The sequence below is a fragment of the Macrobrachium rosenbergii genome, chromosome 15 (genome assembly GCF_040412425.1).
Source record: "Macrobrachium rosenbergii isolate ZJJX-2024 chromosome 15, ASM4041242v1, whole genome shotgun sequence".
NCBI lineage: Eukaryota > Metazoa > Arthropoda > Malacostraca > Decapoda > Palaemonidae > Macrobrachium > Macrobrachium rosenbergii.
Window position 1 is genome coordinate 48,359,965 of NC_089755.1, and position 19,108 is coordinate 48,379,072.

The 19,108-nt window shown below is 37.9% G+C and overlaps 1 protein-coding gene across 1 annotated transcript in view; it reads right to left on the reverse strand.

Annotated features, from left to right (window-relative positions):
- kcc (solute carrier family 12 member kcc) overlaps window positions 1-15,469 on the reverse strand; it is a 153,478-nt gene extending 138,009 nt beyond the window's left edge. The window contains exon 1 of the mRNA XM_067117638.1: window positions 14,846-15,469. Coding sequence (XP_066973739.1) covers window positions 14,846-15,356 — 511 coding nt within the window. The 5' untranslated portion in view covers window positions 15,357-15,469. The remainder of the gene's footprint in view (window positions 1-14,845) is intronic.
- Window positions 15,470-19,108: the final 3,639 nt, after the last annotated feature.

Sequence of the window (19,108 nt, forward strand, 5' to 3'; positions counted from 1 at the left end):
GTTTCAGATCGTCTTGGCGTCTCTCCAAGAGTTCCGCCATCCCATATACCTCCGCTGAATCTAGATATTCTTGCAGAAAGCAAAAGCTGCGCATCTCTCTCTCTCTCTCTCTCTCTCTCTCTCTCTCTCTCTCTCTCTCTCTCTCTCTCTCACGTCCAAATATGCGAGTCCCGCAACTACGTCTCAGGGACCAAAGATATGGAAAAGTGACTTTCTCCCGTCCACGCTCAATGTTAGCCTGTCATGCCTCAATGTGACCCGTGACACTCTTTCAGGCTGATGAATGACTTAGAATAACTTACTTGCTTCATGACTGTGCCTTCACAGATTAGTTATAGGAGCTAACTGACTAAAGGCGTCAGATTCTAACTGCTGATTACCAGTCACTGTACTAACGTAACCTAACGCTGACAGACTTCACTTATTGAGAGGCTGGCGGAGTATCGTACATTCCTTGGTAGTCACTCAGTCAACTAAATAATGAAGGTACTAAACATAGCCAAAGGTACTTCATTTTTTTAAGGGCCAGAAGACCAGCAGCGTAGCAAACACGTCCATGTTTACACTTTTTACGTCAAACAATCGGATTTCTCTCTTCCTCTGTATTCGACGTAACAACGAGCAAAATTAACCTAGAGTCTGTATAAGCGGACATGAAGTTCCCATTGCCACAGTCATTTACCGAGTGCAGAAGTGGGGATAGCGTTACGAAAAAGTACTGCAAAAACGATCAGACAACGGTTTACTTCAATTCCAGATTCCACCTTTTATGAAATCAATTATAGATGGGGTAGAGGGGTGTGTGAAAGTATGTGGATTTGGAAAAAAAAAAGAAGTTGGGTTAATATTGGTGTGGGAATTTCCGATCGTTATGCGATGTCCTTCACAACTTCGTTACCGGCTGGGCGATGAAGGTTACACGGCCCATTTACTCTTATAATACACAGGCTGCCTCTCTCTCTCTCTCTCTCTCTCTCTCTCTCTGTCTCTCTCTCTCTCTCTCTCTTTCTCTCACTCTCTCTCTCTCTCTCTCACGGAGTAAAAGAGCGCTTTTATACCTTCGTCTTCCAAGAATGAAGCGGGCATTTTGTCGGTACTAATATGCATTATATATGTAAATATTGAAGATAATTTCTTGAAGGAATTTAGTCACATGGATAATAGGCGTGTAATTTTTACATGTACTTTTCCAAAGGAGAGAGAGAGAGAGAGAGAGAGAGAGAGAGAGAGAGAGAGAGAGAGAGAGAGAGAACATCAATGATTAACAAGATATAAATAATGGGTCATGACGAAACTAATACTGGCATATACCTTTAATAACAAAATAACTCCGTTGCTCATAGTAATGGAATTAATAATGTTACTATCATCGTCATCATCATCATCATCAGTAATGTCTTTATTGTTGTCTATTAAATTTCATGGACCAAAACCTCCATAAAGAGTCAATTACGCGAAATCGTCCAGTAAGCAAGATTTAATGCCGTCGCCGCCGCAGTCATACAAGTAATGACCAAATTTGTTTTGCTGACTGTCACTCTTTACACTTTTTTTTTTTTTTTTTTACTCCTGACGGAGACAAACGGGCGTTGCTCTCTGTCGCAGCCATCCTGAGTCTCTCTCTCTCTCTCTCTCTCTCTCTCTCTCTCTCTCTCTCTCTCTCTCTCTCTCTCCTTGAGTATCTCGAGAGATTCTGGGGACATTCCTAAAGGGATTCTGGGGATATCCCAAAATGTATCACTTGTTTACGGAAAGCAGACATATCATTACGCCAAAAGAAATGCTTAATTTTTATCATTGATGCGTAATGCATCCTTAACATGCAAAGATTACTAGAAATGATACTGACGAGAATCAGTAATAATAATAATAATAATAATAATAATAATAATAATAATAATAATAATAATAATAATAATAATAATAATAATAACAATAATAATTTGGTGTTTCATGGCCAAGTGGTCATGATACTAGCCTTACTAACGGGAGGGTCCGAAAACCCACCTGTTCTTCTGCTGTCCTAAACTGAATTGTCTGTGGCAGCTACTCCACTACTGCTGGTCGCAGCCAGAGTGGATAAGGACAAGGGCTCTAAAAATCACTTCAAAATACTTTGTAATGAACTGAAGAGAAACTCCTTAAGGAGCCACACCCTATTAGAGTAAAAGGCATGTAGCCCAGGAGAAAATAATAATAATAATAATAATAATAATATGAAGAAGAAGAAGAAGAAGAAGATGAAAAAGAAGAAGAAGGAGAAGAAGAAGAAGGAGGAGGAAGGGATGCATGATGAACAAAGAGTACTCAAAGTGATGTGAACCGTTCAATCATGGAAACCATTAAATATTACTAAATAATCTTGGTGACAATGGAAAGAAAGTAGAGTAAAAATAAAAAAAAAAGTTGAAAAGAAGGATAAAAGGAGGTACATTTCCAACAAAAAATCAACAGATCGTGAATATGAAATAATGAAGATTTAAAGGAGTGCTCGCAGTTTGCAATGAGCTTCTATGTCGTTTCTGAGTCGTAACTTTACACAGAGATAATATTTATAAATAAACTTATGACAAATTTTAAAATAAATATTCCAAAGACCGAAAAATCCTTGTTATTCTGCGCCATCATAGAAGTGAGAATTATAAAAACTAAAGTGTGTAAATAAATGCATAATTTATTTATTCGCTTCTATGTTACATCAAGTTACATAATTACTGAGCCATAAATTATGCGAAATAGGTGCTATATAAATCCTGCCGGATCAGTTTTATAGCTCAAATTCTATTTCCGCCCACTCGTCTATATATAACCCCTTTTACATCACATTATTCAATCATTGCCAAATTTACTTTTATCCTTCTCCTCTTATTATCTTTCCTCGTGCCATATTCTAATCTTGGTCGGTTCCATCTTTATCATGACGGCATTTTATCTCCACCCCCTTTATCACGGAGGTATTTTTTTTTTTTCTTTATCTTGGTCTGTCCTTTCTTAAAATTATCCACTCAATTTTAGGAGAGTCTCTTTCTCTCCTATCTTTATTGGGGTCAGTATACTTTTTTACTTTTAAAACTTTTAAATCATTTCTTCTGTCTGGCAATATACTGTATTTTAAATATTCATACAGATACATATATATATATATACATATACACACAGCTATACATATATACATATATATCTTGTATTTTAAATATTATATAGATATATATATATATATAAATATATATATATATATATATATATATATATATATATATATATATATATATATATATATAAACTGTACTTAAATATTCATATAGATATATATAGATATACAGATATAAGTACATACATATATATATGTGTACATACTCTATATCTACTGTATATATACATCTATATATATACACACATTATATACATACATATATATATATATATATATATATATATATATATATATATATTATATATATATCTTTTACTTTTAAATAATTTATTTCTGCCTATAGACTGTATCTAAATATTCATGAAGTATCAATTTTAATATTTCATTTTGGTATAATGTATAATTAGATACACAATCAATGATTTCGTAACCAAAATCCTTGCATTAAAAATACCATTCAGTAAATTTTAGACGAAGCGATATCTATTATCCGTTACTCTCGATTTAATGGTTATTCAGTTATTTTACTTATTTTAATAACTAAAGAAAAGTCAATATTTGTTTACTTAGCATTTTCTCGAGCAATATATAGACAAATACACTCGTATGATTACACAGATTCTCTTTCACAATCACAACCATAATGATTTTTCGTCCTGCTTTTTACACAGATATCTCACATGGAAAATCTCGGGCTTTTTCACACACGTACACAATCGACAAAACTCTCTCGCTTTCTCTCTCTCTCTCTCTCCCTCACACACACACACACACACACACACACACAAACACACATGCACACGCAAACGCAACTTTTTACACACAAGCGTTCTCTCTCCCTCTCTCCTGCTTACACACACACACACACACACAAACCCAACCACCCACTTACATAACCTATTCCTTTCTCTCACTCTCTCACACACAAACATCTAGACTCTCAAATCTCTCTCTTTCTCTATCACACACAAACACAATCCATCTCTCTCTCTCTCTCTCTCTCTCTCTCTCATCTAGACTCTCGACTCTCTCTCTGTTAGTCTCTCTTTCTCTCTCTCTCACACACAGACACACCTAACCACCAACACAATTCATCCATCTCTTTCTCTCTCTCTCTCTCTCTCTCTCTCTCTCTCTCTCTCTCTCTCTCTCTCTCTCTCGCAAACACACACACAAATTCTCTCTCTCTTCAACACACACAATTCCATGATCTCTATCTTTACCTCTCTCTAAAACACACTCTCATTGGTCGTCTCTCTCTCTCTCATACACACGTACAATCTCTCTCTCTCTCTCTCTCTCTCTCTCTCTCTCTCTCTCTCTCTCTCTCTCTCTCTCTCTCTCTAACAACCGTCGGCGAGGCAGGGAGATGAGGGGCGGGGGACCTCCACCCTTCCTTGAATCTAATCAATACACCTCCACCTCTCCCACCCCGTAATCCGGGACCACCCACCCATCCACCCACCCACTCTACTTGCCACCCATCTAAGTTCATATAGCTTTAATCTTCGTTCATTTCTTCTGGGAGGAATAAAAGAAACATGCCCTTCTCAACTCTCTTACGAAGGGAAGGTAAAAAATGAGGCGCCTCTTTTCTATTAAAAGGAAAAACTTTTCTCCTCTTTTCCGTTATATTTTTTTTAAGATGGGAATAAAATACAAAAAATACCTCCCAGTATTTTTGCAAGAGGGAAGATAAAGAAATTATATTAAATTTTGGCTGAAAATTTCTCACAGAGAAAAGGCTAGTTTTCCCCCTTAATATTTCTTGGGAAGTTAAAAAAAAAAACACTTCCATCCAATATTTTTCCATCCAATATTTTTGCCAGAGGGAAGATAAAGATATGACATTAAATTTTGTCTGAAACTTTCTGATAAAGAATAGGCTTTTTTTCTTTACTTAATATTTCCTGTCAATGAGAGGGAAGACGATCGATTTTACAAATGTCCTTCAAAAGGAAGGTGAGAATTTTTCCTCTCTTTAGAAATTTACTGTAAAAATAATAAACAAATTAATATCAAATGTCAATCAAATTAAGGAGAAAAAATCTTATTTTTGAGGATTGCTATCGAATAAAGAAAACAAAATTCTTTGGTCAAATGTACATCAAAGGTCAGGTCAAAGCTTCTAAACCCATTGCCAAAATTTCAGTGGAATTTGTGATGTTAAAGAGGATAACTTGACTTCGACTGATCGCCACCTGACTGAGGTACGAGAACAAAATAAAAAGTAAAAAATGCGCCGAAGTTTCTTCGGCGCAATCGAGTTTTCTGTACAGCCGCTACAGCGTATAATCAAGGCCACCGAAAACAGATTTATCTTTCGGGGGTCTCGGTATAATGCTGTATGAACCGCGGCCCAAGAAAATTTAACCACTGTCCAGTGGTGGCCTGTCCTATATCGTTATTTAAGGTTTTATTTAACCTTAAATAAAATAAAAACTACTGAGGCTAGAGGGCTGCAATTTGGTATGTTTGATGACTGGAGGGTGGATGATCAACATAACAATTTGCAGCCCTCTAGCCTCAGTAGCTTTTAAGATCTGAGGACGGACAGAAAATGTGCGGACAGAAAAAAGTGCGGACAGAAAAAAGTGCGGACGAACAGACAAAGCTGGCACAATAGTGTTCTTTACAGAATACCACCAAGTAAAAAAATACGCCGAAGTTTCTTCGAGGCAATCGAGTTTTCTGTTCAGCTTAGATGCTGTATGAAACTCTCAGTCGCGGCCCATGAAACTTTCAGCCACGGCCCGGTGGTGCCATGTGTTGCTGGCACCTATAGCGCTGCCAGACGCACGATCATGGCTAACTTTAACACTTGACAAAATAAAATTACTAAGGCAGAGGGCTGCAATTTTGGTATGTTTGATGACTGGAGGGTGGATGATCAACATAACAATTTGCAGCCCTCTAGCCTCAGTAGTTTTTAAGATCTGAGGGCGGACAGAAAGTGCGGACGGACAGACAAACAGCCATCTCAGTAGTTTTCTTTTACAGAAAACTAAAAAGACCTTTAAATATCATAAAAAAAATCCTTATTACTGTTGACACGCAACTGCTCTTAGTGGAAAATATTGGTTTTAATTACTTTTATATTTTGAATATATTTATGGGGATTTGTAATAACAACATTTCTATATAAATTAAGCATTCATTAATAACCGTCATGCCAAGACCCCAGGATTTAACAAAGTTCACGTAACAAAATAACAATATCTGAGTTAAATACGACATTGTACTTCCATGATTCTGATATAACAAATATGACACATTCTGATACGCGTTTATTAAAATGATGACGTCACATCTGGAATCTTATCACAGGCTTTAAGGCTTAGTAATGACCCTAATCAGTTAGATACCTTAACACCTTCATAATTCACTATGAAAAAAATAAGTGAGAGAGAGAGAGAGAGAGAGAGAGAGAGAGAGAGAGAGAGAGAGAGAGAGAGAGAGAGAGAGAGAGAGAGTACAATATTTAAGCATGAATGTCTTTCAAAAGTTTTTTGGTCAGTCATTTTTCCAGCCAGTCATTGCATTTAAACAAAAAAAAAAAAAAATAAATAAATAAAAGCGAGGAGAAAGGCTTAAAATAAAGTTGTATAAACATTCTCTCTCTCTCTCTCTCTCTCTCTCTCTCTCTCTCTCTCTCTCTCTCTCTCTCTCTCTCTCTCTCTCTCTTATTAACTTTGCAGATGTTATAATCATTATTCACTATTTATATCCTAGCGCTTTAAAGAAATTAGTTTTCTATTTTCTTTTATACTCTAGACCTTATCTTCATGACTTATTACCTACTCAGCAAAAAAAAAATATGACGTCATTTCATTCCGGCATTTCCAACCTTTCTCTGCGTTCCCAAAGTGTTCATCTTGCTGCATTTGCGCCGTTCTTTTGTTTTATTTGTTTTAACTGTGGAGCTAAATATTACCTTACTAAGCAATAGTCCTCCTACACAGCACATACACAGATTATCTTACTATGCAATAGTCCTCCTACACAGTACATTGGCAGAGTACCTTACTAAGCAAGAGTCTTCCTACACAGTCCATACACAGGGTACCTTACGAAGTAAGAGTCCTCCTACACAGTAGACACAAAGAGTACCTTACTAAGAAATAGTCCTCCTACACAGTCCATGCACAGAGTAATCTCAGCCCCTTCCACCAACGCCTGCCAAATAATCCCTCCTGAAACAGGGTGGAAGCGTGATTCCCTCGACGTTGCTCACAAATTATTTAACGACGTTACCGAAGTTACTGAATTCATCATCACACGGGAGAGAGAGAGAGAGAGAGAGAGAGAGAGAGAGAGAGAGAGAGAGAGAAAGGTACATTTGTGAGTGAATTAGAGGGAGAGATCGTGTATGTTTAGTGCTTTTTTGCGTATATGAAGATATTGTAATGTAGAGAGAGAGAGAGAGAGAGAGAGAGAGAGAGAGAGAGAGAGAGAGAGAGAGGTACATTTGTATGTGAGATAGAGGGGGAGAGACCGTGTATGTTTAGTGCTTATTTTGAGTATAAGAGGTGGAGATTGTAATGCATGAGAGATATAATGTGCGTATGCTCAAGAGAGAGAGAGAGAGAGAGAGAGAGAGAGAGAGAGAGAGAGAGAGAGAGAGAGAGAGAGAGAGAGTGGCATAGGGCAATACTACCTCCATCTCCGAAGATGAGGCACCAGCATAAAATAGTGAGATGAGAAACCGCAATGGGACACTTGGATGGAACACCAAGAATGGAAAACCAGTCCAGAACGCTGGAATGGGAACCTGGAATAAAATATTCCTATGGGAAACCTTGACAGGGTATAGAGATGGGAAACCTGAGTAAAATACAGGGATGGGAAACCGGAGCAAAATATAGCGATGGGAAATCCGAGCATAATTCAATAATGGGAAACAAGGAGACATGCCACAATACAAAACTCTTGTTAAACCCTTGCAAAATACCCAAAGAGAGAACAGTACAGAATGCCGGAATGGCAAACCACAATAAAACATCGAAATGGGAAACAAAGGAGAATACAGTAGGTAGAAACAGGGAAAAGAATACTGGAATGGGAAACTGGAACAGAGTACCAGGATGAGAAACCGGAATGGGGTGACAGTAGGAAATTATCCACGTCCTCCGAAGAGAGAGAGAGAGAGAGAGAGAGAGAGAGAGAGAGAGAGAGAGAGAGAGAGAGAGAGAGAGAGAGAGAGAAATAACGGGAAAGAGGGATCTGATAATATTTGAGGGATATCTGTTGGTAGCTGTATAAAAATTTCACAGACAAATGGAAATAAAACGCTTTAAGAAAGGAAGTGAATTGATATATGTCAATCTTTCTGTATCAAGATGTGTCTGCTTATGTAAACAAATGAAGCAGTGGCATATACTTTCAGGAGAAAAAATAATACAGTATAAAAGATGGATTCACAAGGGTGCAGAGTACATTCAACACTAAGACTTAACCGTGTATTTTAAAATATTAAATATTTAAGTATCTCTATAAGGCTTCTGTTCCTTAAGTAATAGAAGTTTAAAAGTCAATTTTTTTTAGCACAACTTCTGTTCCATAAAAGCAAATGTTCACTAGCATCAAGTCAAGCTCTGGGTCCTTAAATAATATATATAATGAATAATATACAATTACTGTCCATGCATACTAGCATACATACATAAATACATAAAACGTGTGATTGTAGCATAACTAACCAGCGCACATACAATTCGATAACACTTACAGATGGCCGTAGAAGCCTCAGACGGGTATTCTCTACAGTAAAATTTTTCTGTTCACAGTAAGTTTCATAAAAAATATGCAAATGAATCTGACAGGCAACAAGAGTAATGTGATTAAAACAAACCAAATTAGAATGAATTAATCCTGACAGAATGTTGATTATGTCTGGAACATGAATGAATTAGATTAACTGGAATATTTTGACTGGTAAACAAAAGGGATTATAACTGAAGTAGTTACAAGTAAAGTCCGCGCAACACTGGCAGCATAAAGAGCGATACATAATGTAAAATTCACCAACAAAAATGAAAATAAAGAGTAAACAGGTAAAAAATGCGCCGAAGTTTCTTCGGGGCAATCGAGTTTTCTGTACAGCGTATAATGCTGTATGAAACTCTAAGCCACGGCCCATGAAACTCTCAGCCGCGGCCCATGAAACTTTCAGCCACGGCCCACTGGTGGCCTGTGTTGCTGGCACCTGCAGCGGTTCCAGACGTACGATCATGGCTAACTTTAACATTAAATAAAATAAAATCTATTGAGGCTAGATGGCTGCAATTTGGTATGTTTGATGATTGAATCCAGGTGGGTTTCTTTAAATTCATAGACATTTATTTTGAAATACTCAGCTTTCATTTCCACATGAAATAACCTTGATGCAAGTTACAAAACTGACACAATAGAGAATGACCACACACCCACAAAGAGAGAGAGAGAGAGAGAGAGAGAGAGAGAGAGAGAGAGAGAGAGAGAGCTTATCGCTGACATTTCCTGAGCTCTTACCTCTATGATAACACTATCACAATTATCATTCTGTTATCGTTAATCTGAGCAACGATCAGATAAAGCAAAATGAGAATTGACTGCAATTAAAAAAAAATGATGAATATTCAACTTGTACATTTCTGATAAGACCATGAGTACTGCAGGTTTGATTATGATCTCTGTGGAAAACGAATGACCCCATTCGGTTGTGTACTCTTTCCTTCTGCTCCCCAAGCTCCGGAACTCTTTTTCTGCCCCTGTGTTTCTCATTCATCTAAATTTTCCTCCTTCAAGTAGCTGAAAGTCAATCGTTCCCTTGGTGGTTACGCTCAGTTTATCTCTTTAATCTGTTTTCCTCTGGACTGGGCTACAAAAAGATATTAGGTTGCCTATCCTACTGGTCTTTGAATTTGAATATATACATATATATATACTGTATATATATATATAATATATATACATATACAAATATATATATAGAATATATATTTATATATATATATTTATACTGTATATATATATATATAAAATATATATATATATATATATATATATATATATATATATTTATACTGTATATATGTATATATATATATATATATATATATATATATATATATATATATATATATATATATATATATATATATATATATATATATTTATCTATTTATTTATTTATATAATATTCTACGACTAACGTAACTAGCCTTCTAAATATAATTTTCTGTAAATGAAAAAAGGGACATGATAATCCTTTCTAATAGGTCATTCTGACCTTGACCAGAGATAAAAATAAAAAAAAAAGTAGTTAAAAGATTTCAGCAGTACAAGGGAGACAGTTTCTAAGACTTCAATTTCAGCAACGGGTTACGCAAGCGTATGCTGAGCTAGCGTGAGTAGTAGTGTACACATCACACTGTTTTATCTATTTTTATGTCCTATCTCCTCTTCTTCATAACAAGTAAATAAAAGATTCGTATTAGTCAATCTCTCTCTCTCTCTCTCTCTCTCTCTCTCTCTCTCTCTCTCTCTCTGTTTGGGGAAAACTTCGGTGAAATGTAAACTCTACAAAGTTAGCTCCACAAAATGAAAAGAAAATGATTCCCTTTCACCTTGTCGAGTAAGGGTGTGCGCGCGCGCGCGCATTTGATTGTGCGAAGGTCATTAGTAAAACATCGTGCTTAATATTTTAGGCTTACGATAAAAAGGGGGAAAATTATTCTCTCGCCCCGCGTGTCGGTACAAGGCTCTTGTGGCATAATATACAAACGTTGGTTTTGAATAATGAAGGGGACAAATAGCCTCTCTCTCTCTCTCTCTCTCTCTCTCTCTCTCTCTCTCTCTCTCTCTCTCTCTCTCTCTCCATATAATCTAGCTATATGCAAACGTTGGTTTTGGATAATGAAGGGGACAAATAGCTCGTCTCTCTCTCTCTCTCTCTCTCTCACTCCACATAATCTAGCTATATACACACGTTGGTTTTGGATAATGAAGGGACAAAAAGCCTCTCTCTCTCTCTCTCTCTCTCTCTCTCTCTCTCCATATAATCTAGCCTATATACATTTTTGTTGGTTTTGGATAATGAAAGGAACAAATAGTCTCTCTCTCTCTCTCTCCTCTCTCTCCTCTCTCTCTCTCTCTCTCTCTCTCTCTCTCTCTCTCTCTCTCTCTCTCTCTCTCTCTCCATATAATCTAGCTATATACACACGTTGGTTTTGGATAATGAAAGGAACAAATAGCCTCCCTCTCCTCTCTCTCTCTCTCTCTCTCTCTCTCTCTCTCTCTCTCTCTCTCTCTCTCTCTCTCTCTCCATATAATCTTGCTATATACACACGTTGGTTTTGGATAATGAAAGGACAAATAGTCTCTCTCTCTCTCTCTCTCTCTCTCTCTCTCTCTCTCTCTCTCTCTCTCTCTCTCTCTCTCTCCATATAATCTAGCTATATACACACGTTGGTTTTGGATAATGAAAGGAACAAATAGTCTCTCTCTCTCTCTCTCTCTCTCTCTCTCTCTCTCTCTCTCTCTCTCTCTCTCTCTCTCTCTCTCCATATAAATCAGCTATACACACGTTTGGTTTTGGATAATGAAAAGAACAAATAACTCTCTCTCTCTCTCTCTCTCTCTCTCTCTCTCTCTCTCATATATATATATATATATATATATATATATATATATATATATATATATATATATATATATATATATATATATATATATAGAGAGAGAGAGAAGAGAGAAGAAAGAGAAAGAAGAGAAGAGGAGCTATTAATCAAAGCTACAAACGTCCTTTGGTATCCAATTCTCCTCTACCGACCGACTGCGTTAGTGTGTCTGTAGTCCTGATTCCTCGTCCGTAGGTGGTTCGACCCCACGGGACGGTGGACTTATTATCAACTAAAAATTCCCTTCTGTAACATATATGAAAATATGTTATTTCGAGGTAGTGGAATTGGATATTAAAGGACGTTTGTAGCTTTCTGATTGTATATGAAGCACGGTGATGTGAAAAATAGTCATATATATATATATATATACATATACATAATCTAGCTATATACCACTCACACAAAGTTTACATACACTCACACACACCCTGGCCGCAGGGGTAAAGTTTATAATATATGTAGAATAATCCCGTTATTTCATCGATAAATTCGAACATTCATACATATGTATCTTTTTATTTCATGAAGCGATCCACAAATATCAGTAATGAGCGCGTGACTGGTCCTATAAGGTTATACATGCCACCTCATGAGAGAGAGAGAGAGAGAGAGAGAGAGAGAGAGAGAGAGAGAGAGAGAGAAGAGAGTTAAAATTTGCAAACAGTTGTAAAATCATATAACAAGAAATGTCTCTCAATAGATTCAAAAATCATTTATACTGAGAGAGAGAGAGAGAGAGAGAGAGAGAGAGAGAGAGAGAGAGAGAGAGAGAGAGAGAGAGAGAATTTAAACTTGCAAACAGCGGTAAAATCATATAACAAGAAATCTCTCTCTATAGAATAAAAAAACATTTGTACTGTACTGAGAGAGAGAGAGAGAGAGAGAGAGAGAGAGAGAGAGAGAGAGAGAGAGAGAGAGAGAGAGAGAATTAAAAATTACAAATAGCTGTAAAATCATATGACAAGACACGTTTCTCTACAGAACCAAGAACATTTAAACTGAGAGAGAGAGAGAGAGAGAGAGAGAGAGAGAGAGAGAGAGAGAGTGAGAGAGAGAGAGAGAGAGAGATTGTGGGGGATGCTGAATATGATTTTGCACAGTCTTTCGCGTGTACCATATTCAAATCCGGTGTCCCCCGTGTCCACAAATAGCAGCAAAGAAGTCCCTATCGGCTATAACTGTCAGGTAAATCTGGATCCAACTCTGACAGTAGAGAAAAACAGAATGCCTCGAACCTGGCAAGCTCGGAGTTGGTCACATAAAAATAACCATCATTAATCTATATGTTATCGCTGTCCTAATCTGCGTAGGCATTTTTCTGACAAAGACACACCTACCTGCATGAGAGAGAGAGAGAGAGAGAGAGAGAGAGAGAGAGAGAGAGAGAGAGAGGATAAACTTGAAAATAGTTACATCACAGTCACAACCAGTACCTGCTATAGGATATATCTCCCTAGAAAACCGGTGTGTGAGAGAGAGAGAGAGAGAGAGAGAGAGAAGAGAGAGAGAGAGAGAGAGAGAATTTAAATTTGCAGATAGATGTAAAATCATATGACATGTCTATATAGAATCACAGCACATTTATATTGAGAGAGAGAGAGAGAGAGAGAGAGAGAGAGAGAGAGAGAGAGAGAGAGAGAGTTTTAAATTTGCAAACAGCTATAATATCATATGACAGGACACGTCCCCCTATAGAACCAAAACGCATCCATATTCACACAGAGAGAGAGAGAGAGAGAGAGAGAGAGAGAGAGAGAGAGAGAGAGAGAGAGTCCACGCACGGCGCAGCAAACACATCAGACTCGCTTTGCAGCCTGCATGCCAACCTCCTATTCGCAGGCAAATGCAATTTCTTCAGGATTCCACATTCAGCATAAACAACATTGCAGGAAGCTGGGCATTTTACAAGAGCGTCGTCGCACAAAGGAATAGAGAAAGGCGTCTTGAAGAATGGTAGTAAATAGTTGCCTCTCTGTATGCAAGAATAACGATCAATATCTTCTTTCCCTGATACAAGAATGGCGGGGACTCGTTTCCTCTCTAACAAAGCATAACGTTATTTATTTCTGTGATGATAACAAAAAATAAATAAATAAACATAAGTGGTAACTATTTCTTCGACGATGGAAGAGTCATTATAACTGACATTCTATACTTTGATATTTTCTGGTAAAAATGACAGTAAATAAGATAAAAAAAAAATTAAAATTAAGGGCGGAAGAATTTCCTATGACTGATATTCGAAAAAAGAACGTCCCTATTCCATTTCTTTTACCTGACGAAACTTTCCAAAATTTTACATACCCGTCAACAACGTACCCAGTACGGCATCCACCATCCTCCGTGATACAACACTTACCTGAAAGAAAAAAGAAGATAAGGTATCGTCAATGGTGATTATCAAGGTGATTATGATTCTTCAGTGTCCGGAAAAATTATATAATCGAGGATAAGATTTAAAAGCAACAAAGTGTCGAAATCATCTCTTCATAGGAAGTCAATATCAAATGAGAAATAGGTAAATGTCCAAATACACTTATGAAAATGAGAAGCATTTCAATGTTCCGAACAACCTTTGTGGGAATTTAAAAGTTGTTGACGTTGCAATCAACCTCTTAAGGAATTATAAGTATTACCAAAGTCAATATTCATAAGAGTTAGAAGCACACAAATGTTAGAATCAATCTTGATTGGTTAAAAGCATGGGAGTGTCCTTAACAATTTTTATAACATCTAATACATGTAAATGGTCAATTCAGTTGTTTTTACCGTTACATCAACAGCTGACTATTCCGATGTATGTGTAACAAAAATCGTATGATACGTAATGTAAGCAAACTAAATATTAAAGTGTCGTTTTATGCTCAACATCACATCATGATAGCATTGATGTTTGAACATATGCATGTGATAATTATATCTAGTACAGGAATAACCTCACTAAAAACCCGGAGTCAACATACAGTTACTTATGAGCCAAAAAGCGCCTCTTTAACTTTTACACTGAAACTGTTCCACAGTTCCTTACCGGCATTCTGCGTCGGAGTGGCACAGTGTTGCACTCGGAACCTGTCCACCGTTTCGGGGGTCATCCCGGAATCCGTTGGTCCCTCGATGAAGATCTGAGGTGGGCTGAGGGGCAGGTTCTGGTTGGGAGGGGTGGGGGGAGTTCCCAGATGGAAAACAACTCTTCCGTTTTGCAATACTACTCCTCCTCCACCACCTTCCCCTCCTCCTCCTCCTCCTCCTCCTCCTCCACCCACTTCTGGACCTCCCCCTCCAACTTCTCCTCCTCCTCCTCCTCCTCCAGCGTTGTTGTTGTTATTGGTCCCCCCGTGAGGGACCACGGCGGCCGGAGGGGACGATTCGTCTTCGATGTTGGCCATGTTCTCAAGGACTGCGCCCACCCCGCCTAGTACGCCCACGGGTACGCTCCCGTCGTCTATGTAAGCTATCTCCGGGTGGGATCCGTGAAGGAGCAGGCGGCTCGTCTCTCGCGCGGTTTTCACTCCACTTCTCACCTCTAATCCATTCACCATAATTGATACAAACGGGGCTTTACAGTGAACACCATCATCATCATCAGCATCATCATCACCATCTTCATCACCTGCATCACCACCACCACCACCACAGAAGATGCTCACGTAGCATCAAAACCACAATTCCAGTGTAAATTGTATACTCAGTTATATTTCTAAGGGCAAGTAATTCACCTTAACAAACCGTAGAAATAAAGGTACTGTACTGTAGGTATTTTCTAGGATACTCAGCGGTACAGCTCAAAGTACCTTAAGAAAATCAAAGTAAATTTAATTCATTAAAGAACACACCTGAAAAATATATAAAACTTTGAGACGACCTTTTCTAATCACCATCATCACCTACAACGCCCAGTGAAACAGATAGTTACTATCACGTACTATTCTCCTAAGAGAAGGACATGTCCAAACCATCTCCACCTCCCCTTCGTCAATATCTCACCTATATATGGATCTTACGTAATTTCGCGTATGGAAAACTTTGTAATTCCATTCATCCATCCGACTCCCAACATTCTTCTTAAAGCCTTATTTTAAAATTGGAAAAATCTTTCAACTTTTCTAGACTTTATTCTAATCCAATCCTCGTTTCTCGGTTCAATATGCGATTAAATGCCTTAATATACACGCGGTTGAAGTGGAGTTCAAGGAAATGATAAGACACACATATATAATATATACATATGTGTGTATATATATATATATATATATATATATATATATATATATATATATATATAATATATGTGTGTGTGTGTGTGTGTATATATCGTAAATAAATTTGGTCTCGAATCATCAAAGCACATTTCTCTCTCTCTCTCTCTCTCTCTCTTCGTCTGCTTGCATACTGCATTGCTTCGTCAGCGTAATGGTAATATCTTAAAAAAAGTTTTTGATCCGACTTTGCTAATCCCGAAAGGGGAATATGATCTCCGGCGTTCATAAATATTCCTTGTACAGAATTTCAGCTTTCGTTAGCTGAGCATAATTCCAGCATTTTAAAAGGCTATAAAAATTCCGGCTTTACATAAGAAGCGAAAATTCCTACTTGTCGTTATATGAAAAAATTCCAGCGTTCAATATGAAGGAAATTCCATCCTTTATCGAAGAAGTCAATGGGTAGATAAAAGTGTTACGGACAGACAGACAGACAGACAGTACAGACAGACAGACAGTCCCACTTTTACCGGACGGGAGAGGAGACAAAAATACGGCTCTCAGGGAAGGGTGATGCAGAAAAAATAAAGAGAAATAAAAATGAAATATAACAAAAAGTATCATAGGAAAACTAAACGACTGAGAGGTACAGAAAGAGAATAGCATCAGTTCCCCTTTAAAATCTCTCCTCTGCAAAGATCTCCAATCTAAGCAATAAAAATTCAGCAGAAAATATTAGCAAAAAATAAATATTAAAAAGACAATAAAAAAAGGGAAGTACGAACAACATCCACAGGAAACGTCCAATATGCAAAAAGAACATCAACAATTAAGAGTGTTTGAATTTTCTGTAAAATAAAAAAAAAAACAACCAACAATTGAGAGTGTTTGAATTTACTGTAAAATAAAAAAAAACAATCAACAATTGAGAGTGTTTGTATTTACTGTAAAAAATCATCAACAACTGAGAGGGTTTGATTTTACTGTAAAAACACGAACAAAAAAGAGCATCAACAATTGAGTGTTTGAATTTACTGTAAAACACACACACAAAAAAAAACAGCACACAAAAAAGGACATCAACAATTGAGAGTGTTTGGATTTACCGTAAAAAAACAACAAAAAACATCAACAATTGAGGGTTTGAATTTACCGTAAAAAATGGAATAGTATGGCGCACTGTACCGTGAAGGAATTCAACTTATCCCTGGATTAAGTTATCTTTTGTAACGTAATGCCATCAGATATTAGTCAACAAGGCATAGAGGTTAGCAGCACCTCTAGTTCTGCCATCCAAAGCAATTCAGATATTTAACCAATGACATCTTGGTAATTATTCATTCTATCTAGAAAACTTGAGTTGGTTGATAAACAAGAAAGGCATAATTACCCTACGTACCTGTAAGATGCGGCTCGAGTAAACAATTACACAGCTATTCTAAACAATCTCTCGTAAACATTATAGAGCTACTGTAAACAATCTCAGTATATAAGTATATACAACGCTAGTACAGCACACTCTAGGTTGTATTTATCATGAGTTCCGGTGAATGTATCCTGTAGACTTCTTATATTACAGCGAGCTTTGTTCAGAAAAATCTGAAACGGAATTTCATTACAAGAGAGAGAAAAGAGAATATAATATTTAGGCCAATGGCCAAGCACTGGGACCTATGAAGTCATTCAGCGCTGAAACGAAAATTGACAGTAAAAGGTTTGAAAGGTGCAAGAGGAGGAAAACCTCGCACTTGTACTATGAAACAATTGTTAGAGAGGGTGGAAAGTCAGATGGAAGAAAGAGAATATGAAGGGAAGTACAGTAAAAGGAATGAAAGAGGTTGCAGCTAGCGGCCGAAGGGACGCTGCAAAGACCCTTAAGTAATGCCTACAGTGCAACACGTGAGGTGCACTGACGGCACTATCCCACCCCTAGGGGGACCTACCCTTCCTTACCAGAGGCAGCGTTGCGGGAAAGCATTCCATCATTTATCTTTCACCACCTCCACGCCGAAATCGTGCGCCACGTAGCCAATATCGGCGGCAAAATTGGAGCTCCTGCCCGTTCGTACGTGCGTGGCATCACCTTAACGCATATGCGTGACTTCAATTTTACAAATTATTGGAAAATGTCGGCTACTTAGTGCAAAAAATTTCTGTTGCTTATTAGCTCGGAATTCAAAACACTTTTTTTTTTAGCCTAAAAGCAATCACGTCCGTGCTTAAACATACGCTATCCGAAATTGGCATAAACCGTCCTGGCGGATATATTTTTAGAGGTATATAAATTCCTTCAACAGAATTGTTTGTTGCTGTAAATTTTTTACTTATCTCCTGATAAAGGAGTGGGGTCTTCACCAGTTTTGAAATGAAAATTCCCAGTTGCTATTATCACTTTTGCATTAACCGAACAGTTAACAAACCATCATTCTTTTCTCCTCCGTAATTTAGTTTTTAGTTATTTACATTGCTCTACTTCTCTTTATTGAAATTTTCCTTCCTGTCAAACACTGTCATTCAATTCTTTGGATACTTGGGCACCGGGTGAGAAGCGGGGGTTTGGGGGGGGGGCTTGCTCCATATCAGTGTGCGCTCATGTTGAATTATATTGAAATATAAAGTCTTTTATTACTTTCGACTTCCTTCGATATATTCGACACCCTATTTCTTTCCTTCCAGGTATCTGTTTAACATTATACTTTACGAGCTTCATGGCGCACGCTACGCTGCGATGGGACCCGGCGCTGCCCGTCGTGTCTCCCCTACCCTCCCGTTCCCCTACCTACCCCGCTCCCACCCGCGGCGGACAAACAGGTTTGCAGGAGGAGGGTGGATTTGTCATGTCTCCCCTACCTTCCCATCCCCTACCTACCCCACTCCCACCCGCGGCGGACAAACAGGTTTGCAGGAGGAGGGTGGATTTGTCATGTCTCCCCTACCCTCCCGATCCCCTTCCTATCCCGCCCCCACCCGATGCGGACAAACAGATTTGCAGGAGAAGGGAGGATGTGTTGTGTCTCCACTACCCTCCCATCCCCTACCTACCCCGCTCCCACCCGCGGCGGACAAACAGGTTTGCAGGAGGAGAGTGGATG